The 24450-nt window shown below is 49.7% G+C and overlaps 7 protein-coding genes across 7 annotated transcripts; 1 reads left to right on the forward strand and 6 right to left on the reverse strand.

Moving 5' to 3' along the window:
* Positions 1-1296: 1296 nt before the first annotated feature.
* PHACADRAFT_194584 (uncharacterized protein) lies at positions 1297-3197 on the reverse strand (the record flags this gene model as incomplete). The annotated part of the gene is made up of 3 exons (XM_007394774.1): positions 1297-2353; positions 2411-2488; positions 2512-3197. The coding sequence occupies 3 exons, from the start codon at positions 3195-3197 to the stop codon at positions 1297-1299; spliced, it is 1821 nt and encodes a 606-aa protein (XP_007394836.1).
* A 609-nt stretch (positions 3198-3806) lies between these two features.
* On the reverse strand, positions 3807-4443 carry PHACADRAFT_254470 (uncharacterized protein). The gene has a single exon (XM_007394775.1). The coding sequence runs from the start codon at positions 4348-4350 to the stop codon at positions 3973-3975; it is 378 nt and encodes a 125-aa protein (XP_007394837.1). The 5' UTR covers positions 4351-4443; the 3' UTR covers positions 3807-3972.
* A 2828-nt stretch (positions 4444-7271) lies between these two features.
* On the reverse strand, positions 7272-7779 carry PHACADRAFT_254471 (uncharacterized protein). Its single transcript, XM_007394776.1, has 2 exons — positions 7458-7779; positions 7272-7431 (listed from the first exon to the last, which is right to left on the reverse strand). Exons 1-2 carry the CDS (start codon positions 7618-7620, stop codon positions 7295-7297), a joined length of 300 nt encoding a protein of 99 aa, XP_007394838.1. The 5' UTR covers positions 7621-7779; the 3' UTR covers positions 7272-7294.
* Positions 7780-10379: 2600 nt separating this feature from the next.
* On the reverse strand, positions 10380-10627 carry PHACADRAFT_194585 (uncharacterized protein; the record flags this gene model as incomplete). The annotated part of the gene is made up of 2 exons (XM_007394777.1): positions 10380-10392; positions 10455-10627. 2 exons carry the CDS (start codon positions 10625-10627, stop codon positions 10380-10382), a joined length of 186 nt encoding a protein of 61 aa, XP_007394839.1.
* Positions 10628-13925: 3298 nt separating this feature from the next.
* PHACADRAFT_194586 (uncharacterized protein) lies at positions 13926-14954 on the reverse strand (the record flags this gene model as incomplete). Its single annotated transcript, XM_007394778.1, has 6 exons — positions 13926-13934; positions 13982-14024; positions 14084-14175; positions 14606-14675; positions 14724-14861; positions 14911-14954. The coding sequence occupies 6 exons, from the start codon at positions 14952-14954 to the stop codon at positions 13926-13928; spliced, it is 396 nt and encodes a 131-aa protein (XP_007394840.1).
* A 1404-nt stretch (positions 14955-16358) lies between these two features.
* On the forward strand, positions 16359-16559 carry PHACADRAFT_55700 (uncharacterized protein; the record flags this gene model as incomplete). Its single annotated transcript, XM_007394024.1, has 1 exon — positions 16359-16559. A coding segment is annotated over one exon (201 nt), but the record flags the coding sequence as incomplete, so codon positions are not given.
* A 7175-nt stretch (positions 16560-23734) lies between these two features.
* Positions 23735-24094, reverse strand: PHACADRAFT_194588 (uncharacterized protein; the record flags this gene model as incomplete). The annotated part of the gene is made up of 1 exon (XM_007394779.1): positions 23735-24094. One exon carries the CDS (start codon positions 24092-24094, stop codon positions 23735-23737), a length of 360 nt encoding a protein of 119 aa, XP_007394841.1.
* Between the last annotated feature and the right edge of the window lie 356 nt (positions 24095-24450).

The raw sequence follows: 24450 nt of genomic DNA on the forward strand, positions 1-24450 counted from the left end.
TGATTGCACTTTCTACCTGGGCACACACAGACGAGACTCTTGCTCTCAAAGTTGCTTGTATTTGGGGTGGATTAGGGGTCCTTATATAGCTTTTGGAAGCCCCATCCTTTGGTCTACTTTGGCCTATTCTAGAGTATTCTATATTATTCTACACTATTCTTCCATATTCCTGCAGCTTCATGGAATCTTCTAAAAATACACAGTTGCCCCAATAATTTGCCCTGCTACCTGTAACAGCTGCCCCAACAAATCTGACACATGTTTGGCCTATATATAAAACACGTAACAAGTTTATTGCATGTTTCTAGTAGTCCCCAGATGTATCAGCCTGCTGTCATATGTTCCAAGACACTGTTGCCATGCATGAGAATAGCTGACACATAGAAACTGATCTGGTATGTATCATATTCTGTGTCAAACCATTTTGATGCACGATACCGGCTGCGCTGAGGGGTGTGTGTTCTGGTCCAGCCTGTACGCCGACCTGGCCGCCTGTATGTGCCTCTGCGCTATTCACAAGGCGACACACACCCTCAGCGACCAATTAGAAGGCCTGTTCATGTGTGTTCAAGCTTGTAGGCCTCCGGGAGGAGTCCCGCTCGACGAACATCATGGTCTGCTTGGGGAGGCACGTACATCGAAGGCAGTCGCGGACAGTCAACTTTACACTTTCGTTGGCTGCGCACGGACGGCTGGCTGGGACATGGGCGCAGGTTCTGGCCGGCTCGAAACGGCATGCTTACGATTGTAGAGGTGTTGGCAGACACACTGGAAGGCCGATGGGATCCTTGACATGGTTTGAGTGTTGCTGACGATATGATAGACGTTGGCTGATGGTCTCTAGATTTATTTTATAACCTACATGTACCTGGGCGCACGTTGCTCATTACGATATGATACGACTGCTTCACCATCTCCCCAGTCCTCGCCCCTATTGGCGCCTTCATAAGTGTGCTGCTCGGCGCTCCGGTTTGTGGCTCGAGTGAAGAGCACGCCGGTCGGCAGCCTGTCGCGGCTGTTTGCAGATTGAAAAAGTAAGCAAGTTGAAGTCGTCGTCAGTGGATCATTCAATGCTGCTCTCACTTATACACGCAACTCCGGCTTCTTGGCCGACGCAGTAATCGAGACATCAGCAGACGAGTCAGAGGCGGGAAAGAGGGTATGATGGGAGTTTTTAATACACCTTGGACTCTGTAGCCACTATGATAGACCTCGTTATGCAATCTGTAGGCTCAGACCTTATGGATACACTCTCGCTGCACATCGCTAAATACATTACAGCTCGTTCTGCACCTTTCAGCTCTCTCTCGCCCTGTCAAATGCCTCTATGTACTTGTCGACATGCCCGCTCCTGGTCAGTGCCTCCTCACCTGACAAGTAAACCACCGTTGCATCTTCATTCCCTAATCCTAGCTTCCTGAGTCTCTTGCCCTCATCCTCGTCCATAAGAATGATACCCCACTTGATCACCTCAAGTGCTTTCTCGCCTTGCAAGTCCCGCTCTCCGACCGCCTCAACTGCAACCCAGGCCGCTATGCCCGATAACAACCCGACAGAAGTGAGAAAGCGATAGGGAACATGTGGAACAAGACATCCATGTGTTCTGGTAGCAGAGACTTGCACAGTAATAGGATCAGCGCGGTCGTAGAAGTGGAGTTGGAGCGCTTGTGGTCTGCTGCCTTGGTGTGTGTTATCGGGTGGGGATACAACATAGCACAGCTTGGTGGCAGATAGGAAATCGTAATACTGCCCTGGGTCATTGGTGTGAATGTCCAGAGAATCCACCAGCTTTAGACTTCCCCAAAAGAACCTTGTCACCGGTTGTGACCTCAGCCCAAGGAACCTGGCCCATGAGATGAAGAGTCCGAACGTCACGTCAGACTTGTATTGGCAGAAAAGGGATGTCCGCCACTCTGCACTCATGTGCTTAATGAGCAACGTCCATGCAGACTCCGAGGAAGCCGACCGATCATAGAGCGGTAGTGTCAAGCATTCCAGGAAATAAGCAAGACCAGCAATCCTGTCAAGGTCGGTGGTGCAATGGCGATTCCTCATGGCTTGAATGGCATCAAAACTCCACAAACTTTGAAAGACATCTTCCAGCCGAGAAAAGAACCCCGGGCTATTGACATGAGGCGTCGCAGTGAGTCCACCAGGTAGCCAGCGCCTCCGCGTCTCCTGCACGGTCCACACGTGATTGAACCAGTGCCGATCTGACTCGACAACCGCTGGCGACGGATTGAACAGCAACCCCAAGCCGTTGAAATATGTGATGCACGGTCTCTCATCTGGCCAGGCTTGGTAGATGTGACCGATGGTGGGTACGTCGAGCTTCCACTCCTCGAGCCGAGCTCTGTCGTCGTCTTTGATACCCGCCTGTCATAAACAGAGGACGTCGAGCCAAACGTACGTGGCGCCCATGTTCAGTAGCTCGATGCAGATGTGGTTGAGCGATGTGCCGCACAGAATCAGGACAAGCCATCGGCGTCTGTTATCACGGTCATGACGTACTCGCAGTCTTGTTCGTGGACCCAGCTGTGTGACACCATCCAAAGGTCATTGGGCAACCAATCCTTGTGTTCGCGATGTGCCCGAGGCATGACATGGAATGGGAGGACTCGGTTGCTGTGCAGGTCCCACACACGTTGAGGAGGAATTTGGGAATCCTGGATGGAGTGATCGCAGATGGAATTGTCCCGCCTTTCCTGGACTTCATCACAGCGGCGCTTCATCCTGGTGAGTGCCGCGGCAGAGTCTTCAGGCTTCCGCCAGCCCGACCACTCCAAGTGCAGAGTCCCGTACACCTCTCCAAAATCACATGAACTGCTGACCGCGTACTCCAAGCAGTCACGAACACCAGGGGTGTCAAGCGTATACGACGTCCCAAGGACATTGTTGAGTTTGGCGAGCAGATCGTCGATTGGCAGGAGGTTGCAAGGGATGTCGGCGAGTGCATTGGGTATTGCACCTTGGCCAATGTGTACGCACTGGAGAGGGACGGTGGAAGGAGTGAGAGGAGTGAGAGTGTAGATCTCGCCTGGACCTGAACACATTGACCAGAAAATGTTGTGGGTGGGCACGATGCCAGCGGTGGCCATCTGTATCGACCCCCGGACGGTGGCCCGGGTGCATTCAGCTTCAGTCACCGGGTCTGTCTGGAACCCTGGGATCTGCGGATTTACGAAACGAGGAACCATCACTAGTGACGTGGTGCATGCCCACGGAATGTAGTCGCATGAGAAACACACAAATGTTCCTGATAACTCAAAGAAGACTCTTGACTGTGCAAGCGATTTGTGTTCTGTAGCAGCCTGAATGAGAATCAAGTCTTGGCATCAGTGGACGAACATAGAAACTATTCCAGATTGAGATTCAGAGACTTACGCTATCAGAGGAGCTATCGTGTTCTGAGCCAAAGCTAGTACTTTCCAAGCCGGAGTATGGCAGGACAAGAAAATTCCCATATGTGGCGAACTGCTGCATCAGCTAAAAATCGATTGTAGATCAAGAAAGGGTTGCTAAACAAGCGCTTAACAGTCTGGTGGACGCTGGCAATGCAAGGACAGGCGAAACCAGGCTGGTATTGCATTGCAATCCCAACCCAGACCGGTATGTCAATACAGTTCCGTTCTCATTATGATATCGCTGGACATAACATGACCTGCTCACTCAGATCAGCTCAGACCTCGGTGATGACGTGACGTCACACGCACCACCGTGACCTTCATCAGCCTTTGCCTCTATGTCAACTCTTCCGAGACAAGTCAAAGGTTCGTTTGACATACTCTAAACTTATTTTGATGTATCTCCTTTTATATATTAATCCATATAGAGGGCACTCGTCGCTCCGTGCCTCTTACTTCCCCACCACCATGCCACGGGTCTCATCAAACGGACACCTCCCCCTTCCTGCCTCTGTATCACCACCGCCACCACCACCGCCACACTACACATGCAGTGCCCATGAATCACTCAACGCCATTCTGGGACCTGATCACGGGCACCTGCATATGTACGGCCTTGGTGTATGCGCTCACCGACAACCTGCAGCCAATCGGGGTGTGTCTCTCCTTCCTTTCGCACCATGCACATTTGTTTTAGCATTCTCATTGACAGTACAGCCAGCTGACCGCGTATATGGTAGCCGCGATGTCGGCTCCCAGCCTTCAGCGCAGGTCTCACAAGAACTCGAGACAGCAACCCAATCATGTGAGGTTTGTATATGCTTGCCTGTATGCTTCTCTGGCTCATGGCTTTGTCATCTCGCTCGCGCAGGTTCATATAAGGTACGTGGCCTGCATATATGCGCTCGTTTATCCATTTTCTCATGCACAGGTCTCTATTAGACATATTCTCTCATCTTACAAGCTGTTCCCTCGAACATGCTGCACTCCTACATGACACCTGATGCGCGTTGTGAGTGTACAGCTCATTTGTTGTGTTGCACACTCACGAAGCTTTATAATCAGCATTTAGTTGTGCACGCGCAGAGCATAAGGGCAAGGAACAGCTTGCGACGTGTATGCTCTCACGTACACACTTTCTCTGTCGAATGGATCTGACGAGCAGGACAAGCAGGACGTGCCTGCAGGCTCCACACCTAGTCTTGTATAGCGCATCTAATAGCATGCATACTGTGTTCACGGTATGCATCGCAGTCTGTAGGCTCCCACGTGATGAATGCTCACATGTGCGTCCAGTCCAGGACTCAATCTCTGCGCAACATGCACCACTGCGAGGGCTACTCATTGTCGAACGCTTACAGTGCAAGTGACACATGCGGTGGCGACATGCGGCAGCGGCGGGTGGCCGCTTTGACTGTTTGACATCACCGACATGTTCATAACACCCGCCCGCACCCATGTATTTACTGTAGCTTTGCAAATATATTGTTCTTTGTCCTCAATTATGATGTGCAAGGTGGCTCCCAATATATTGAAATATTCAACAATTTATTGCGAGCGGTATTGTAAAGGATACCCAGACTGGTGCTCGCTGGTAATGCCTTGCCAGTGCATACCAATCTCACCAGCATGCTATGCATGCTAAAGGATCCCAGACTGGTATGTTTGATAAATCAAAACGGTGCTATATCTACGTTGAAATATTTGTTCCCAGAATGATCACCATTGTAAGTGAGGTTAGCTTTACCAGGGCTGCCCAGGCTATATAAGCTGCCGATTTTTTCGCTGATGTTGACGCCTAGCTTTGTGCTCGGCAATTCCAGACCCGGAGTGTGATATGTAAGGGGAAAAGGGATGTCCAAGGTCGTGCTTGAGACGCACATCTGGGTCTAACATGCACCATGAGCACAAGGCAAAGTCTGGACATGAAAGACACTTGTGCCAGCCCGACAAGATCTTGAAGCCACAGCCTCGACAGCACGATGCATCTAATATTGCGCAGACAGCCTCAAAAGCGCCAACATCCCATGGGTACCCGACAGGGAAAAGACAATGTCTGATGCCGTGCTCCGAGCAGCATTGGGAAGAGGTGATGCAGAGGTGACAGAGCGAAAATTCGGGGCATTCAAGACACTTGTGTCGGATGCGAAAGACGCGACGTTGGCACTCGCTGCACTTGGTCTGGCTCGCAATGTTGTTGTGCTCCGAGGATGGATTTGATTCAGAATCGAGCCATGCTGTAGACGACTCAAGCGCGGTGAAGCTATGTAGAGGGTTGTGGGACATGCGGACATGCGAATCGCTCACACAAGCAGTACAAAGTCCGTAATGGCCACCGCAGTCGACGCAGCAGTGTTCGACAGTGAGTCTGCTGCATCTGCTGCATGCTGCGTCGGAACGTCGACCAGTCCCATCGTAGGAGGTGCATTCTGTCACATCTCTCTGGGGAAGGAGCACGCTATGGTCTCCCGGGAAAGTTGGAGGGACCTGAGCATTGTCCCGCGTGGCAAGGAATTTCGCTTCTTCTTCTGGGCTTTGGATGGGAAAGAACTCGTAAGAGATATGGTGTGCGGAATGCCTGTTGATGTTGTTGAAGCATGCAGAGCAGAAATCAAAGTGGTCACATGAGAGGCACCTGTAACATACACCAATGATCGGCCATTGACGGCAGCCATCACAATAGAAATTGGGATGAACGATATGCGGCACTACTGATAAATCACGAAATGGACTGTGGTTCCAGGGATACTCGATCAGAAAGAGCATATGGGTGTATTCGTGTTGAGAACAAAGTGACACGACGGATATGCAGTCTTGGCACAGGTCGAACCTGATGCATTCCACACACTTGTGACATATGCCGAAGATTGGTTTTTTGCACCCACGGCACACTACCCCCCAATGTTCCATGCCTGGGGGAGTCTAAGGTAATTGTTATGAGTCTATGTAGGACAAGTGTCCAATGATGGTTCTCACCTGCCGTGGGCCACTAGGCTTCATCAGCTGCAGGTCGTGGTCGCTGGCACTTGCTGGCTGTGGATCTCCAGACTGCGGGCTGATGGGGTGTGAGTTGCTGGGGTGTGGGTTACCGGAGTGTGGGTCGTTGGGTTGTGGGTCGCTGGTCTGTGAGTTGCTGGGCTGTAGGTTGCTTGGGTGTGGATCGCTAGATCTCACTGGTGGTAGGTCGCTAAAATGCGAGTTACTAGGCTGTGAGTTGCTCGGCCTTGCTGGCTGCAGATCGCCCACTGGCTGCAGCTCACTGGTTCCCACAGACAGCAGGCCGCCCAGCTGCGGGTCGGCGGAGCCCCTCAGCTGCATGTCGCTAATAGCACCTCCGTTGTCTTCGCTCTCCCGACAAGATCCTGCACGCACAATTTCTGCAACAGCCTGTCATGATTTATGAGCACTGTAACTGAATTATACCTAGACGATGAACCTGAATGACCACTGCAAGGCTCAAGAAGCTTGAAGTAGCAATGACCACCAGAGCGATTGCATTGCCTTTCAATGACATACTTGCTCGTACACCACTATTCTACTCCAAAACCTACACATCCTCGTGAGCAAGGTTGAGCAAGATGTGAGCACTGCAACTCACGATGTCGTCACACCGGAAGAATGGCTTGATCCAGAAAATGCAGTATTCTCGGTTTGGCCGAGCTGTAGTGGGAACTGCCCACGAGGCAAACGACCAATCTCCTGCTTGCGCCGTGCTTGGTCTTCACCCTGCCTTAGACCAGGCTGACTTACGCTGTAGAAGGGATACTTAGAGCGCCGCGCAAAGCACCTTTTTTATCCATTTGTACGCTTACCCTGCGCACGTCTATTCCTTTCGAGCTCCCGCAGACCAGTCCTCGCGCTGCGACTAAGCGGCGCAACGGCGATCAATCTCACGGCCGGTATGGCGTCACGAAGTCCAACCGTCGGAATGGAACGGTACCCGGGTTGTGCCGCGTCTGACATCTCTTGCACTTCTCCCCCCCTCGTCTTCCTTCACTCTCCGGCTCGTTCTCATTCCCTTCTTCCTCTCTTTGGGCTCAGAAACGCGTTCACTATGGATGGTAACTTCTTTATGTATGCGAACGGCGGACGGCGGCTCGACCAGAACAGCGGGACGTAGGCAGCACCTCGTCGACGACGGAGCACCCCGCGACCTGAGGACAGCAGGAACGCGCAAGTAAATAGGGGCCCGCCGCGCGAGTGAGCGCCGAGTCATTGCCCGTTGTGAACGGCGAGTTGTTCCCGAAGCCTGACGTTAACTATTTTACCCATTACAGAACACTCCTTCATTCCCCTTTGGTCTCTTTTCACGACGCTTCTCGCTCTTCTTCTCTATGGGCACTCCGGCCGAGAGCACGGCAGCGGAGTGGCGCTTTTGTCATGTATTATAAAGGTGACCTCCCACCTTCGAATGGAGCAAGCACCTCTTTCCCCCAGAATCTCCCTTCGAGTGTCATTCCCCTGTCGCGCGTGAGCTGTCGCCTCCGCCCGCCTTCGAGTCAAGTATAGAACCGCCCGCGAGAGCGCGGGCACGAGCACGAGCAGTAAGTCTAGTCGAACAGTATATTAGCTTAAGTATTAGGTTGTAGGTTTTGGCCCTCGCGGCGTCTCTGTAACTAGAGTTCGCTGCTCGCGCGTTCAAGTTTCTTTTCCCTCGATGACCATATCTCCTCCTTCGTCCTACCGCACCGACGTCGACCCACGTAAGCCGAATCTACCTCTACAACGCCCCGGAAAGCTCTCGAACGACACATCCCTACATCATCCTGTCTCGGGACATACTTTAGACATTGAGAAACCAACTAACTGTGTGCATATCCATTTGGCAACTCTTGCTCACACGTGGGCTTTAATACTTGTGTGGAAAGTGATCTTCAAGGGTGGAGTGGGTATTAAGGAAGCGGACAAAATGCTCAATGAAACTTACAACCAAGTCTCACTGAGGATGTCATTGGTGAGAAGCTGCCGGCTGACGGGCAAGTGGAAGTACGCTGAAGCCATCGTCATTGACAAAGCGCCGGATCCGAGCCTGGCCCACGTTGCTCATGTCGTTCATGATCCTTGGTCAGTAGCAACTACGGCGTGGATGTCGTGCAAGAGGCATTCGAAGTATGCTGAAATATTAAGCCCACATGATGTTTGCAGAAATGCCATGACCGAGAGCGCAACGCACCAATGGCTGCAGGCAGAGAATTTGGTGCACAGGCGCACGAGGGGCTGCGAGGGCGCAGTCGATGTGCTTGATGATGCGCTTGAAGAGATGCTTGAGAGAGTGCTCGAAGAGGGCCAGAGTGCCAGCTGCTGCTTGATTATGAGGAGATAATGTCTATGGTCACCGTTGGTGTTGGTGGCGTGGTAGGTCCACCCTACTCGGACGTAATGTGCGGGACACGTGGTGGGCAGTCTGGCAGAAAGTGTAAGTAGTGAGTATGGACAGCAAAAGATATCTTACTATATACAATCATTGTGCTCACTGCAGAAGATACCAGCCATGCAAGTGGTTGGGCTGCCCAGTCCTGCTAAGACAGCCAGGACGAAGTCTTCAGAATGCCAAACCAAACTTCGGGCTTCAACGCTCATGGCTGGCAATACCACCTGGAGAGTGAACATGTTCATCAGTCGCCTATCTCCTTGCAACATAGCTGATACGTACGTTGCTGCAATACCTGATTTTACGCCTTGGCAGAGACAATCCAGAGCGCAAGAGTCATTGGAGCGAGAGCCTGCTTTGTGCCTTCCCCGGTGGCGGGGAACAGTGTCCAAACTGCTCTCATGGCCAGGAGCAAACATCTCGTATCCTGCAGCACGCGGCAGAGCTTTGTTTTCGAAAGTTGTCTGCCGGCCCAAGTCCAGCTTCTTGTCGCGTGCGGCACATGCAGCAGCAATATACAGGAGAACACCCACGGTTCTGCTGCAGAACTGTCTGGAGCAAGTATCAATAAACGAGAGCACACCATGACTGGCAAAGAGCACCTGAACTTCGCGTCAACATTGGGAGACCACAGCAAAGACGAGACTGACTGATGGTGTGTCTCCTCGAGCGAACCACGAGAGGTATGTCAACAATTGCTCGATCTCAGGTACAACACTCGCAAAATTATAGAGTGGTGCCGTATATGCAATTTGCCGAACTTAGAGTACAGCCTCTAACCCCTAGCAAACTAAATTAAGGCTTTTGAGCACCTGGCAGAACAGCCTGTTATGCCCACGATTACTTGAGTGTCAAGCAAGCAGCCATGAGAAATGTGCCCATTCAGCCCCTGCTCGTGTCTGTCAGAACCTCAATTAGGACACAGCTCAGGTCAAATTGCCTGCAGCCCTGCTGACGTGGCCAGGGAAGGCCGCTGAGCCTTGTCAATCGCCATTAAGTAGATACATGACAGAAATGGGCTCACCATCAGAATTCTGCTAGGCGAAGGCAATCTGCTGGTATAGGTACGTCGCGCACAAGGCATTGCTTTCACCGCAGGTGACGATATTGAATGTCTGGCAGCTGTTGGCATGCAAGCAGATAGCAAGCGGTGTCAGTCACATGGTCGGCATGGCTACCACTTTTTTCGCTGTCAGAATTTGTCTCGAGCAAGTATGGCAAAGAACTTACAAGCCGTCTGAATCGAGGCACCTGTGGACACTAAAAACTAGGTTCGTGACAGTGCTGTCAGGATTCATGGCGTTACCAAGAGTAGCTGTGGAGTCATTTGAGATGAAGGCTCTGGAGGATGTGTAGTCGTTGCCTGCGAGCAAGGTCGGCTGCGTTGTCGTGTCCACCTGGCTGATGGCAGAGGCAGAGGCCTGAACAGATCATGTCCAGAGGTTGATGACGGGGATGTCGTGGGGCTCGTTCAGGCTGATGTCAAGTGAGCGAGCAAGTCAAGCTGAAGGGGGCTGAGAAGACTTATACTCCAAAGGCAGCTCGGTCGCTGCTGGCGCACTTGCTTGCAATGCTGCTCCGGAGTGAAGCAAAGACTTTGTTGCTCAGATATCCGGGCTAATAATCTGGAAGTAGATGTCAGTCCAGAGGGTATAATACAGCACAGAAGATCCAATTACCTCTCCTTTCCAGCGAGCGTAGTTGCGCACATCAATGATGCAGCTCGCGCTGCAAGCCAAGCAAGCTTGGACAAGTACTCCTGGAAATTGTCCTTGTCAAGGGTACCGGTGAGCACGTCGTTGGTGAGGATCTGCCAGCCGACAGGGAAGAGGGAAGACACTGAAACCGTCATAGTTGACAAGGTGTTGCATCTAGCCAGCACCACCATGGCCATAATACTTGAGCAGAGAAGGCCGCACGCCGCTGGCTGTAAGAGCCATCCACGTTGTACCCGAGGTCGAAGCCGGCAATATTTGCATTTACAAAATGCAGAGGACCAGCGTTAGGTGGCGCACTGCCCGGGGGGATCTAGAGATCTAGGGATTGCGCTTGCGCTAGCAAAGGATGCGGTGTCGGGAATGCAGCGAATAATCTGAATGATCTCATGAGCCTTAGAGCCATGGGCAAGCATAATGATCTACTTACAGCCATTAATGATACTGCAGACAGTACCAGAGAAACAGGTTGTGGAACTGGTGAAGCCCTGGTGCAGGATCAGAAGTCAAACACCCCTGCCCGTTGAGGTATACGTACAACACTGTCGCCTGGTTGACATGAATACATTAGCATCAGCTTCAGCCGTGAAGTCGATTCCACTTGCACCGCTGCTACTCTTGGGCCTGGTCACGAGCCAAGGAAGCAGATGAATTGCGTACACACTCTGTGTTTCGCTCTAGCACAGTAACAGAGCAGAAGTCATCTCTTGCCGTCTTCCGCTATTTGCTCAGCCGCACTTGATTTCAACGAAGAGTGCAGGAGACAGATTTTTTTTAATCCCATGCGAGGGGACGTTGTCGTAAAGAAAAGGTTAGGATAAGAAAAGTAAGTAAAAATAAAAATGAGGTTTGGTATAAAGAAAATTTTAGGAGAAATCCTAGAAGGCTACTTTTTAATAAAAAAGAATGGAGTTTGGTCTGTTCTAAGCTAAAAGCAAGAAGGGTATAGTATGGAATACTTAGATTTGGTTTTCCCAATCTTTTCTTTCCAGGGTTCACTGGGTTAGCCTTTCAACCAAGCTATCCTGATGTTCGTGGGGGACTAATTCAAAGACCACCTACTAATCTGCTTAAGTACTCTAAAGCCTCACTTGCCTGTTTACAAGGGACTTTTTAAGGAATCTTGGAAGATGGGCTGTAAGGAGGTTTGGTTAGTAGCTTAAGGACTAGCTACTTGAGTTAGTAGAATAGGGTTTTTAGATAAGTAAGATAAGAGGGTAACAAAGACAACTTAATGTCTTGGTTAACTTAGTAAGCTTTGGCTAGTAAGGACAATTTAATGTCCTTAGAGGATTTGTATAACTTGAAGCAGTCTGAAGCTTCCAATTTAGAGTTAAAGATCAAGAATAGATTTAATCTCTTTACTGCTAGTCTAATTACTGTAAGCTCTACAGGAGACGTACCACAGTCTCAGATAATGACGCCACTAGCTCTTGCAGTCTAGGGTTAGTCAAATAGTGAACTCGTGCACTATACCAAGGGCGTTTCCCTTCAGGTTATTTGAAAGTCGGAGGCTCTACTGTGCTTAAGGAATTTCCTAGGCTTTAAAGAAAGGAGTCTATTCTCTGAGAGCTAAAGAGCTCAGGGGATGAACTGCAGGTTTGCTGCTAGCTAAATCCTTGAGAGTGTGTGTGGTGCTTGGTGGGTTGGTGTGTTCGTGTCTCTCAGAGAACCTCTCCTATTTATACCTTTCAGCCTGTTGCTCCTTAGCCAATAGCAAAACTGGCTCTTCTATTCTACTGTAATTACTAAGCTACTTCTACTTTTATTAATAAGCATTTTGTCTGTATTAGTCAGCCTTCTGTCTGTTTTACTAATGTATTGGTAAGCTATTACTAATGTTTGTTAGAGTATTACTATACTTTGGTAATTCATAGCTGTTGAGCATAGACCTTTACTAAGCATAGTTTCTAGATTACTAAGAAGCTGAGTCATATTATTAGTCATTGATTCACTTTTAGTAAGCTTAAGTGTTTATGCTTACTTTGCAGCTCTGAGTAAGCGGTTTCTTTTTGATTTGAATACCTATTATTCCTTTAGTTTTCCTATACTTATAATTATGGTGCATGACAGCGTATTCCAGAATAAGCTTGAAAAATTTGCCGTCAAACGCACCATTTAGACAAGAGCAGTATAGACCCCTCTGAAAACGATGGAGATGTTACCACAAACACGGGCTCACCTGTGAACCGACATCAACGGGCAAAAACATTGACGGTGTCCGCAATTTTTGACGTACCCATGTGAAATGAAATATACAATCCTCCAAGAGCAGACAGACAGAGCCAATTGAGCCATAAGACAGCGAGCTCTGAGCAGGACATTCGAGGATACATGGCTCATCTTTAGCTCAATATCGGTCAGTGTGTAGGAAGATGTGAAGGGGCCGTAGAGATGCCCGTCGGTGATATAGACATGTGCCGAGCATTATTCTACACAAGTTCAAGCAGATTGACAGCAGCTTGAGAATGAGAAGGCGAAGGGACAGAGGAAGGAAGAGAGAGGGCAAAGCAGGCGGAGAGTTGCATCGTGTGGTGGAATGAAAGACACTGAGTACAGGCGGGCGTGCGCGCATGTCCATGGCGGAAGCTCAGTCCGTGGGCCAGAATGAGTTTTGGACTTGCAGCTCGGCGGTACGGGAAGATGTGCATCGCGTCACACACCCATGTCGCGAGCTGTCACAGAGCTGTCACCCCTTGTCACCATGTGTTGGGCCGTCACGCCAGCGCACAGTGCTAGTACTCAGTTCAGCGCTGTAGCTAAACGCCACACCAGGAAATTGGGGCAGTCCACATGGCTAACGGCAAGTGAGCAGGTGTGATGAAGAGAGCTGCATGCACGGGGCTAATTAGTTAATATTTTCACCTGAATCGGTATGAGAATAGAAGCTAAAAAGATCGAACACTTTCCAGTAAAAACATATGATAGGTAAAACCTGGAAATAGGAGCCAAACAAAGACACCTTTTTTTTGGTGAATCTTGTTGTAAAAAGTTGTTCTGCATGTAGCAAAAAGAGGTACAAATACCACTGGGCTATCCATATATAGAATAATAAATATATTTTCTATTGAGATATGTACAAAAAAGGTATACATCTACTATCTATTTGCTTAAATAGGAGAGCTGACTTTTGTCGCAAAAGAACTGCAATACAAACACATTAACTATTTTTGGCATTGCCGCATGTGGCTCACTGACATGTTCACTGGTCACCCACTAGTTGCCCACTAGTCATCCACTGATCTACCTGCCAGTTGCCTGAACAGCACCTGCGAATGTGAGCAGGTCGGGTGATGCGAGTGGGTGCACTGTCTGGTGTGCACGGGGGGCATGGATCCAACAGCACACTAGCCTGTCTGGGAGGGTCATTGCTGCCAGGCGATGGCCTGTCATTGAGCGCATATGAGTACCACTTGAAATCTTCTCAAACAACTGTTACGCAGCCTTTAAGGCGATATGTGAGCTGGTGTGCCATGTCCTGGAGCACATACATGCATCTTGGCGTTCACCAGCATCTTGTTGAGATACTCCCAGCTGTGCGCAATGTCAGAGACATGTGCACCCATCTTTAAGATGTTGGCTGCGGTGCGCACTGAGCTGCCCAAGAGTGGTCGAAACAGAGCTGCTGCTGAGTAGGTGGTACCAGGGGCAAGTGCATGATGACGACCAGGGTGGGGGAGGCTCGCTAGTGACAGTGGTGAGAGAGCTCGAGAGTATGTGCACCCGCGCATTGCAGCAGACAGGGAGAGGGTCGCTTCTGGGGAATTTGCTCATGTTAAAAGTGCTGCTGACTCCTGAACACCACAAGGCTGTGACGCTTTGTCTGAGTTCCACAAAATCCACTTCGGACCATCTGGAATTAGCGACTATTGGAGTGAGGTGAAGTGGGGAGTAGAGCTGTATTTCAGTGAAAGCTACATTTATGCGAATGGAGTGCAAGCAAGAAATGTATTAAGGGTGGCAATAAAGCAGGGGATAGTGGCTAATATGGTAAGAATGACAATGAAGTAGGGGGTGGGCAGCAAACTATCAAATGAGCCGAATTAGATATTCACAATAATGTGTTTTATGTCCTTCTGCCCATAGTAGGGCGGTACAAATGTGCATAAACATACCTGCACATGCAGGGTGTTGTCATGGTGCTCGTGGGACTGCTTCATATCACCGCCAGTGTGCAACGTCGAGCTGTAAAAAAATGAGCAAAGCACCTCGTGCGATATCAGCGAGACTTACATGATAACGATGCGCTGTTTCCTCTTTGCACGAGCAGTCTGAGCGGCATTTGACTTCAGTACCTCGTCCAGGATACATTGCCGTATGTCCAGTTGTGCTGAGTACCACCTACTGTGAAGGAACAGCACTTGAAAGTCGCTGCTACGCAAGATATTAGTACCACTACAAAGGCACGCAAAGCATTTACTCCACAGCCATTTTAGCCTCAAGCTGCATGAGCTTCTCCACCATCGCCCTTCTAATCGTAATCTGCCTCTTTGCATGGTTGTGCTGAGCCTTGGACGTGTACAACCGGCTCCACTAGCTGGGGTTGGTTGCAGATAACAGCAGAGGGCGACTGACAGGTCTTACAGTCTTGCATCGGTGTAAGGTGAGCCCGGCTCATGTTTAGTATGTGGCGGCTCACCTAAAAGGTAGGCTGCACCTGTAATGCAGCCCAGGCACCATTAAACGCGTGAGATACGAGTAGAGGGAGGATGCAGAACATGGTGGGCACAACGCTGGCTTGATGTGCGATACGAGTGGTGAGCAAACCCTAAAGAGAGAGTGGCACAAATGCGATAGATGACTGGCGCCTGTTTCCTCTCAGTGACCACAATTCTCACACAGTGAGCAGCCTGCTTTGCGCATCAAGGTGCTGCTACATCGGCCGGCGTACCTGTAGGTGGAAACGCAAACTACCAATATACATGCACATGGGAGAGAGGCGCCATGTTGCTACTGACAAATCATGCCAACCTCAACTCACTTGTTCCCAACAACACTTTCACCAGATATATGAAGAAGCTCAGGACTGACAACTCCTGAGGGGCGCACCCCGCCACCAGCACCATCGCCTCTATTCTTGCACCTTTATCCTTGAGCTCTACTGCCAAACAGCTCACGGCCATTGTAGAGTCTTCTCTCTCTCACGCACACTTGATCCAATCGTGGTGGCAGATGACGATGACAGAGGTGGAGATGACACTGACCCTGGAGCCAAAGATGTGAGTATGGCAGACTACTCCAAGCCCTTTTCATAGCTAACCTAGCTTCAGGTTAGCGGCCCTGTCAATATTGTGCTCGGCTATACCATTGCAGTAAATGCAGTCTTTTAAGGCTAAGTAATTTACTGAGCACCACGCAGAATTCTAATGCAGAAGTTGCTATTGCATGTGAACATAACGTGAGCACTCTTTTTGCTATATGTGATGCAGTCCTTTCGTGGTTGCATTGTTATTTACTTGACATCATTGCTAGTAGGGGACTTATGACAGCCCAGAGAATCTCCAATAATGATTAATTCTCAGCACACCGGAGATCGTGGTTGAAGACGGCCATATGTTTCTCTATGATTCACAGAGTTTGATACTGACAAGGTCGCTAGTGGGAACACTTTCCCTGGAAAAACCTGTTGCACAAGAAAGAAAGGCCATCCTCTGCAAAATGATGCAGCAAGCAAATGCTCAAGCAGAAGATGCAGACAACCAGGGCAATAATGGCGACGGTGATGGAGGTGGTCCAGCTTGATGCACTTCGCATGTTCTACATCAAGAACCTCGTTGGCAGAGGCCAGTGCTTGCTGAGCAAGGAAGTGGCAATTGGTGGCAACAAATTTGATTACCGCACATGTTACTCTCTGATAACGACCTTGAGGGCAGCTCCATTACATCTGTCTCATGGGCTCCTAGGAGCGAGCTCCTCACAATGGGCTCTGACAACAGCACTGTACAAATGTGGAACATTAAGACCGGGCAGCTTATCCAGAAGTGGCAGACCTACAATAACAATGTCTGGTCCGTCGCCTTTTTGCCCAGTGGCACCCAGATCGCATCGGCCTCTGGCAACAGGCTCATCATCCTCTGAGACCCACATTCCCTTTACGAAGACAGTGAAGTCAGACAGCTCGAGGGGCACGAGCTCGACGCTTGGCAGGTTGCCTACAGCTCCAACGGCAGCAAGCTCACGTCTGGCTCTGTGGACAGCATCATTAGAGTGTGAGACCTGCAGGAGAAGTGACTCCTGCTCACGCTCTGGGGACACACGGCGCAAGTCATGTTTGTCGCATTCACAAGTGACAGCAAGTGAATTGTGCCGTGCGGTAACTTGCGTGGGATCATCTGGAATGCCGACTCTGGTGTGCAACTTGTGACGCTCAACAGACACACTGGCAGAATCTGGAGCATGGCAATGAGCCATGCGGGTGACAGGTCATCATCAGCAGCAAGGACCACAGTGCACAGATCTGGGACACGAACACCGGCCAGGAGCTGATGGGGATCTACGAGCACACTGGCTTGATCTGGACTGTGTCATTCTTGCCAGACACTCTTTGGCGCATGTTTGATTAATCGTGTGGCAGTAACTACTACAGTGTGCGATGTATTACTAGTAACTGAGCTAGCAACTGTGTAGGGCCTGTAAAGCCTCTCCGGCACCTCTTGGCACGCTATATATGGTGTTTCCATCAACTGGAATTGAAATATAGACCACATTTGGGAGACATGCCATAACATACCGCTTTGGGCGCTTGTTTTTGTTTTATAACATGGGAAGGTGGTGAACATATGTTTGAACATATTTGCTATACTAAACATATGTCAGAAACCAATATTGAGCCCACTATTCACAAAATACTCGCTGAGAGTCGAGTTTTTGCAGATTTAGCGCGGACTTAAGCCCCATCAGCTCCATCAAGTGCCACCAAGCTGCTACCCGGCTATCTGGCTCCTTACATCAATTTCGCTTTTGGAGGCCATTCTTGGCTCAATTTCTCCCCTCCCCTTTGTTCAATGAACTCAAAACCTCCTAGCATATGTACCTGTACCTATTTTTAGTAGTTATTTGCAGTTTAGAGTGAATATAACTGCTGTATAATATACTATACTTTTGTTTCTATTAAAAATCGATTTCTTTGGACCTGAAAGTAGCAGGAAACCCTTTCCAAAGTTCCTACTCTTGTAGAGTAGTCGAGCACACGAGAGAGTGGGGAAATAGTCTGATGATTTATTCTACAGTAAACGGCACGTATATATACATACAGAGAACAAAGGTGCAATGATGGAGTGTGCCACTGCGTGACGGACAAAAGGGCCAAAGCACAGCATCAAAGATACAAAGCTCTTTGGGTGCGTCAAACGCGAAACTACGACACTCTCCCTCAACAAGCGCGAAGCCCGATTCGAGCGAGTTGCCTCTCGTGCACGGGATGAGACAGGCCCTTCGTGAATGAATCGGCCTGGTTGTCTTCGGATGCGCAGTAGGTGACCAAAATCTTGTTGGAGATTATGCGTTCGCGTGTGAAGTGGTACCGCACGTCGATGTGCTTGGAGTGTTTGTGGAATTAATTGTTTTGCAAGAATGTGATGGCGGCCTGGTTGTTGCTGAGAAGAGGCGTTGGGCCGTCTGAGAGCAGTCCGAGGTCAGAGAAGAGGGCGCGAAGCCATACGGCTTCCTTGGTAGCATGTGTGAGAGCCATGTACTCCGACTCCATGCTTGAGAGCGTGACGGAGTGCTGCTTGAGCAAGCTCCAGCTAATAGCTCCCTCTGCGAGCATGTAGACATAGCTGGAAATAGAGCGACGGTCGACAAGAGATGTTGCCCAGTCAGCATCAGTGTAACCGGTGAGAACATTGCAGTCATCCGATCAATAGGTGAGGCCGAGTGTGCGCGTGCCGTTCAGGTACCGGAAAATGCATTTGACTGCCGTGATGTGCACAGCAGATGGACGAGTGGTGAACTGGCTAAGGTGCTGGATGGCGAACGCGATGTCAGGTCTTGTGCTGACAGCCGCGTACATGAGCGAGCCGATTGCGGCTGCGTACGGAAATGTTGTATCGGGTGCGTCGTTCTCGGGTGTGGGCATGAGGTGGACGTCTGGATCCATGGGCATGCAAACGGGCTTGCTGTAGAGCATGCCAAAACGTTCGATGATGGTTGTGAGGTAGGTGGTCTGGTGCATTGTGTAGATACCGTGTTCATGGTCGATGTCAAATTCAATGCCAATATACTTCTTGATTTCACCCATATTGGTGACTTCCAGTCGGGATGCAATCTGCTTCTTGACAGTTGTGAGAACGGTGAGGCTCGACGTCATGAGAGACATGTCGTCGACGTGCGTGATGATGAAGATGGGGGCACCATTGAGTGCGTGGGCGTACACGCAGGCGTCGGCAGAAAGTTGGCAGAAGTCGAGAGCTGCAAGCTCGTAGTTGAGTTTGATGTTCCAGACGTGGCCAGCTTGCCGTAGCCTATAGATAGCCTTGCGCAGTCGCCAGACGTGTCCAGTGCCATCGCTGTACTTAGGTGGTTGGATCATGTAGATTTCTTCTTCGAGTTCAGCGTGAAGATATGCTCCAGTGATGTCAAGTTGGTGTATGAAGAGTCGATAGAGTGCTGAGATGGCCATGAGACTGCAGAGGGATTCTTGTCAACAGACCGGTGCATAGGTCTCGAAGAAATCTTGCCCAGGCTTCTGCGTGAAGCCTTGGCCAACGAGTCGTGCCTTGTACTTGCTGATATTGCCACCAGCCTTCCGTTTGATTACAAATACCCACCAGCAGCCAATGGGCTTGCGGCACGAGGGCAGGTCGACCAGCTCGTAGATCGATAGTCGATCCAGCTGTGCGATTTTGGCGTCCATGGCAGTCTTCCAGTGTGACCAGTCGGGTCGCGACTTGACTTCGGGTATGCTCTGCGGCTTGTCCGTGTAGGTGTGGAAACATGTTTCGCCGGCCACGAAGTGCGCCTTCATGCTGTTGCCATCCGCTTTGGGCTTCTGAACCTGGTAGCCTGCGGCCTCGCGATAGTTAATTGATGCGGGAGTTGCTGAGCATGCGGAGCAACGAATAGGGGGCGATGGGTTGCCAGCATCAACTTTAATATCATCGGGGGTCAAATCCGGTGCAGGTTTAGCAGAGGTGAGAGATGGAGTGGTGTCCTTGGCCGGAGGACTCAACTTGTCTTGCGCGAGCGGCACATTCTCCTCCTCAAGTCGAGGACTTGGCACCTCGAGTATCAGTGGCATCCTCATCTTAGGGAAAATGACATTCTGAGACATCAGAATCTGGCATGAACGTGAGTTATAGTACCAATATGCCCGGCTTCCATTGCTGAAACCAGTGAACAGGAATTTTTCTGACTTTGCCTCGAGCTTGTTCTGCTGGATCTCTGGCCTGAGCACCCAGACGTCAGAACCAAACTCGTGTAGGTCGGAAACATTGGGCACCTTGCCCCAGAAGGCCTCGTAAGATGTCTTCCCACTCAGTGCGCGCGTGGGAGACCGGTTCTTCAGGAAGCACGCGTATGCGACAGCGTCTTCCCACAAGAACTTCGGCAGGTTCTTCGCGATGAGCATCACACAAGCGTGTTCAACAAGAGTGCAATTTAGGCATTTGGCAATTCCGTTCTGGGCAGGTGAGTATGGTGCCGTCGTCTCGAGAATGATGCCTTGCTCATTAAGATAGGCCTTGAACTTGCTGTCAACAAATTCCTTCGCGTTGTCGCAGCGGACAGCCTTGAGCTTCTTCCCGGTTTGCTTCTCGACGCGGGCCTTGTACTTCTTGAAGTGGTCGAGCGCAGCATTGCGTGACCTCATGAAGCCGATAGTGGAATCGCAGGACTTTGCGTCGGTGAACAACACATAGTACCGATTGCAGTGGATCAATTTGGTCTGTGCTGGACCCCAGGTGTTGAACACGGTGAGTTCGCCAATGTCTTTGTACTGCGTCTCTGACTCCTTCGGGAAGGGGCGTCTAGCCTGTTTCGCCTGAATACAGGGTTTGCATGCGAAATCGAAGTCTGAGGACTCGTCGATGTCCATGCCGACCGAGTGCTTCTTGAGATCGCAAAGTTGCGCCTTGTTGAGGTGGCCCAAGATGCAGTGCCATTTGTACCAGGTGCATCCAGTCTTCACGACATATGCGGTCAAAATGGCAGAGGTGACGTCCAGCTGATACAGATTATTGAATTTACATCCACATCCGATCGTGCGGTTGCCCTTCTCGATAAAGAAGTTGTCGCCCGAGCCGCCAAAGGTGAAACCGGCTTTGGTGAGTCGTCCCATAGATATGAGGTTGCTTGGGAGGTCAGGTGCATAGATCGCATCCTGTAGCGTGACCGAGATGTTGCATCCATTGACCTTGAAGATTACAGGGACAGTTCTGCGTCTGAGTGCTCTACACGAGCCGGCTTCCAAGATCTTGCCATCAGGCGTCTCGCAGTAGGAAGTGAATAGAGACTGGTCGCGTACAATGTGTGACTGAGTGGCCAAGTCTGCCAGCCATAGGCCTAAGTGCGCAACGAATGCCTGTTTGTCAAAGATGTTAAACTCATAGGAGTCATCCGTATTGTAATCGAGAGTGTGATGTGCCTTCGACGGCTTGCTGCTGCTGGCATTCTTCTTCGGTCCACGGCACTCTGACGCGAGATGTCCTTCTTTGTTGCAGTTATAGCATGTTACGCCCTTGCGGAACTTGCCTTTCTTCATGTCTTTGCCTTTCTTCACAAATAGCGTCGTCTCGGTGGTCGCGCACGCCTTCCGACGGTTGTCTTCTGCAAGGATGCGACCAATGAGCTTGTTCGTCTTGAGATCACTGGTGTCGAGCGCGCTGACGAATGGGTCCCAGGAGTCCGGGAGGGCGGTGAGCAAAACGAATGCGAAGTCTTTGTTGCTGACCGCCGAATCGAGCGCGACGAGCTGTTCTTGGTAACCACGCAGCGTGTGGATCTGCTCCTCAACATTGGAGCCTTCCTCCATCATGTAGCGGAACAGCTTCCGCCAGATGAGAACAGCCGCGATTGGTCCGGAGACCTTGAACATCACCTGGAGCGTGTCCCAAGCATCTTTCGATGTCTTTGCAGACATGATATAGAGGATCATTGCCTCCGAGACATGGAGGCGAATCTGGGTGAGTGCCTTGTGGTCTTTCTTTGTCCACTTGTCTTCCTTATCATTTTTGAGTTTCTTTAGCTCCCCCTTAACGATAGGCCAGTAGTCCATGTCGTCCAAGATGTCCTCCATCCGGACCGTCCATGGCACGAAGTTTTCGGGTCCGCAAAGGGGTTCGATGCAGTGGCTGCCGCCACTGTAGATGGCTGTCATCCGTTCACTGTCCGCCAACATGCTGTCGTATCGTTACTTGATAATCGTGCTGATGCGGGTGTTGAGACTTGGTGTGAGAGCGAAATTTCGGGATGCAAGGTAAGTTTGTTGATGCGGTCTACGCCGCGGGGCTCATAACCTCTTGTAGAGTAGTCGAGCACACGAGAGAGTGGGGAAATAGTCTGATGATTTATTTTACAGTAAACGGCGCGTATATATACATACAGAGAACAAAGGTGCAATGATGGAGTGTGCCACTGCGTGACGGACAAAAGGGCCAAAGCACGGCGTCAAAGATACAAAGCCCTTTGGGTGCGTCAAATGCGAAACTACGACACCTACAACTCTTCTAATGTTATACACTCATGATAGATGGCACTAGAACCTTCCCCAAGGGTGTGGGGAGCCTGAGGCATCCACAAACTCTCTGTAGAGCCTGTGAGGCTTGGCAAATAAAATGACACATATCAGATTTTTTCATATGCTGGAAGGTGTCGCTTTTAGCCCAAGATAGAATGGCTATGGTTTATTTTTGATTCCGTCCGATTAAGCAGATCTTAGTGTTTTCAATGGGCGCCTATTCGCTGATCTCGTCGAAAACACCTCCTACTGGCTCAACCATTTAGAATTGGACGAGCGGACCGTTTCCAATCGATTTCCAGCCTGTCAAAACAGGGGTATACAACTTTATATGTCCAGGGGACATGTATTGGTGGAGCAGTGCATCAGTTAACCCCGGAGTGGCATCTTGATGAAGTTCTGACCAGTTCAAAACCACCATCTGTGCGCAGGTGTGTGCCTGGCTCTTACAGCATAGGTGGGAAGGGGATCACCACCTGGGAGGGTCAGAATATGTCAGAATACTGTGTATGTAGCTGTATCTAGCTTATCTCTGCCTTTAGGCATCTGTACATCTGCATATGTGGTGTTTTTAAGCTCTGTTTGCATACCCATGTTGTTGAGTGGAGGTTAGCCCTTTTCCAGTGTGATAAGGCTTCACAGAGCTGTATATATTATTTATTAGTGCTAGAGCATCTGCAAAACCATTTGTACCTAGCTACATTCATTACTAAAGGCTGAGAACAGTGTCCAAGCTATCATGAGTGCAATAAGAGTTCTGACCTCCTGCCTGCATCTCTGCATGTTATCCTGGCCTCTAAATTGCTTCCCCATGCTTGCATAACATGTATAGATATGTCTAGAGCCATCCGACTTTCTTCCAAGCTTTATACAAGGTACAGGACCATTTGTTTCTGGTACCCTTTTTCACTTTAAAGCTGATTTATTACCTATTATAATGTATACACCACAGGAAGACATGAGGGTTAAGATATACACCACACAAGTATACTAGAACCTATTCTAATGCTTTCCCTAACAATTCTATGAGGGGAAAGGAAGGGGAGCAGGTGTAATAGCTTGCAGAACCTGGTTTCCCGCGCTCTGGCGCTTATTGCAAATCCGGGAGCGCTACCATATATATCCAAAAACTCGCTAGCTCCTGGCGAGTTTTTTATGAATAACAGCCCAAATACTGCTTTGCTGAGCTGCTTACTAATGGAGAACTTGTTTGTACATATGTTCTCCATGACATGGTGCAAACACATTTAATATGTGGTATGTTCAAAACATATCATATGTTTGTACATATATTCTCTATGACATGATGCAAAAACATTCAACATATGGTATGTTCAAAACATATCATATGTTTTGAGATGCTTTACCATATTGGGATAATGTTTTAGCTTAGTCATCTTTTCAATTAAGCAGTATATTACATATGCAGCCTATTTTCAAGCTCAGTTGATGGAAGCACCATATATAGCATGCCGAGAGGTGCTGGACAGGCTTTACAGGCCCTACGCAGTTGCTAGCTCAGTTACTAGTAGGTAATACATTGCACACCGTAGTAGTTACTACCACATGATTAATCAAACCTGGTCCAACACCTCGCGTTAACTGTCGAAGCAATCAAGGTAAGAGACGACTCTGCCGAGACTTGGCTAGCAGGCGAGGCTGACGCTGCCCATATGAAAACCTTCTTCAGAGTCAGCTTCTCATACAGTGTTACGCGAGCTGTCTTGAGCGTGTCATCACAAAGGTGAGGAGTTGTCGCCCGTACCGAGAGTTTCAGGCGATTGGTTGTCTTCGTTGGTGTGAACTCAATCATAGAGACTAAGTTGACAGAAGAGTGTCGGGGGATCACCTCGGTCTGGCCAATTAACATGGGTATGGTCAGTGGTTCGGAGGGCTCGAAGTAGACAGGAGGTGAATCCTGAGTGGGCATGTTTGTTACTCAACAACTCTGGGGGATGAAGTGAGAGTTGTGGTTAACTCAAGCTTCAAACTCTGCTACCTAACAACATCAGGTTGGATCGCCCACTTTTTGCATCACAAAATTGAGTATTAGCTGAATATCCATACCGGGCCCAAGAAAAGTTGGCGTTCTAATACAGATAGATAACTTCCCACAAGCTCTGTGACTCTCAAATAATATGAAGAACCCATGAAGTGATATTCCAACTTTTAATTTCTGGCCTTCAGCATAATCGCCAAACTTCATAAATTGGGCGTAGCCAGCTACTCAGCCAGGCGAAGCAAGCATTATGCGCTGTACACATTCCAGTGGAGGCAATGTAAGGA

This window comes from Phanerochaete carnosa (assembly GCF_000300595.1).
Source record: "Phanerochaete carnosa HHB-10118-sp unplaced genomic scaffold PHACAscaffold_4, whole genome shotgun sequence".
In the NCBI taxonomy this organism is placed as follows: Eukaryota; Fungi; Basidiomycota; class Agaricomycetes; order Polyporales; family Phanerochaetaceae; genus Phanerochaete; species Phanerochaete carnosa.

Excerpts from the sequence above, each read along its gene's own strand:
- PHACADRAFT_254470 (XM_007394775.1), bottom strand. The coding sequence starts at position 4,350 with ATGTCTAATAGAGACCTGTGCATGAGAAAATGGATAAACGAGCGCATA.
- PHACADRAFT_254471 (XM_007394776.1), bottom strand. The coding sequence starts at position 7,620 with ATGACTCGGCGCTCACTCGCGCGGCGGGCCCCTATTTACTTGCGCGTT. Across the intron at positions 7,432-7,457 it reads TAAAGAAGTTACCATCCATA|AGGAAGAAGGGAATGAGAAC; the intron begins GTGAACGCGTTT and ends GAGCCCAAAGAG.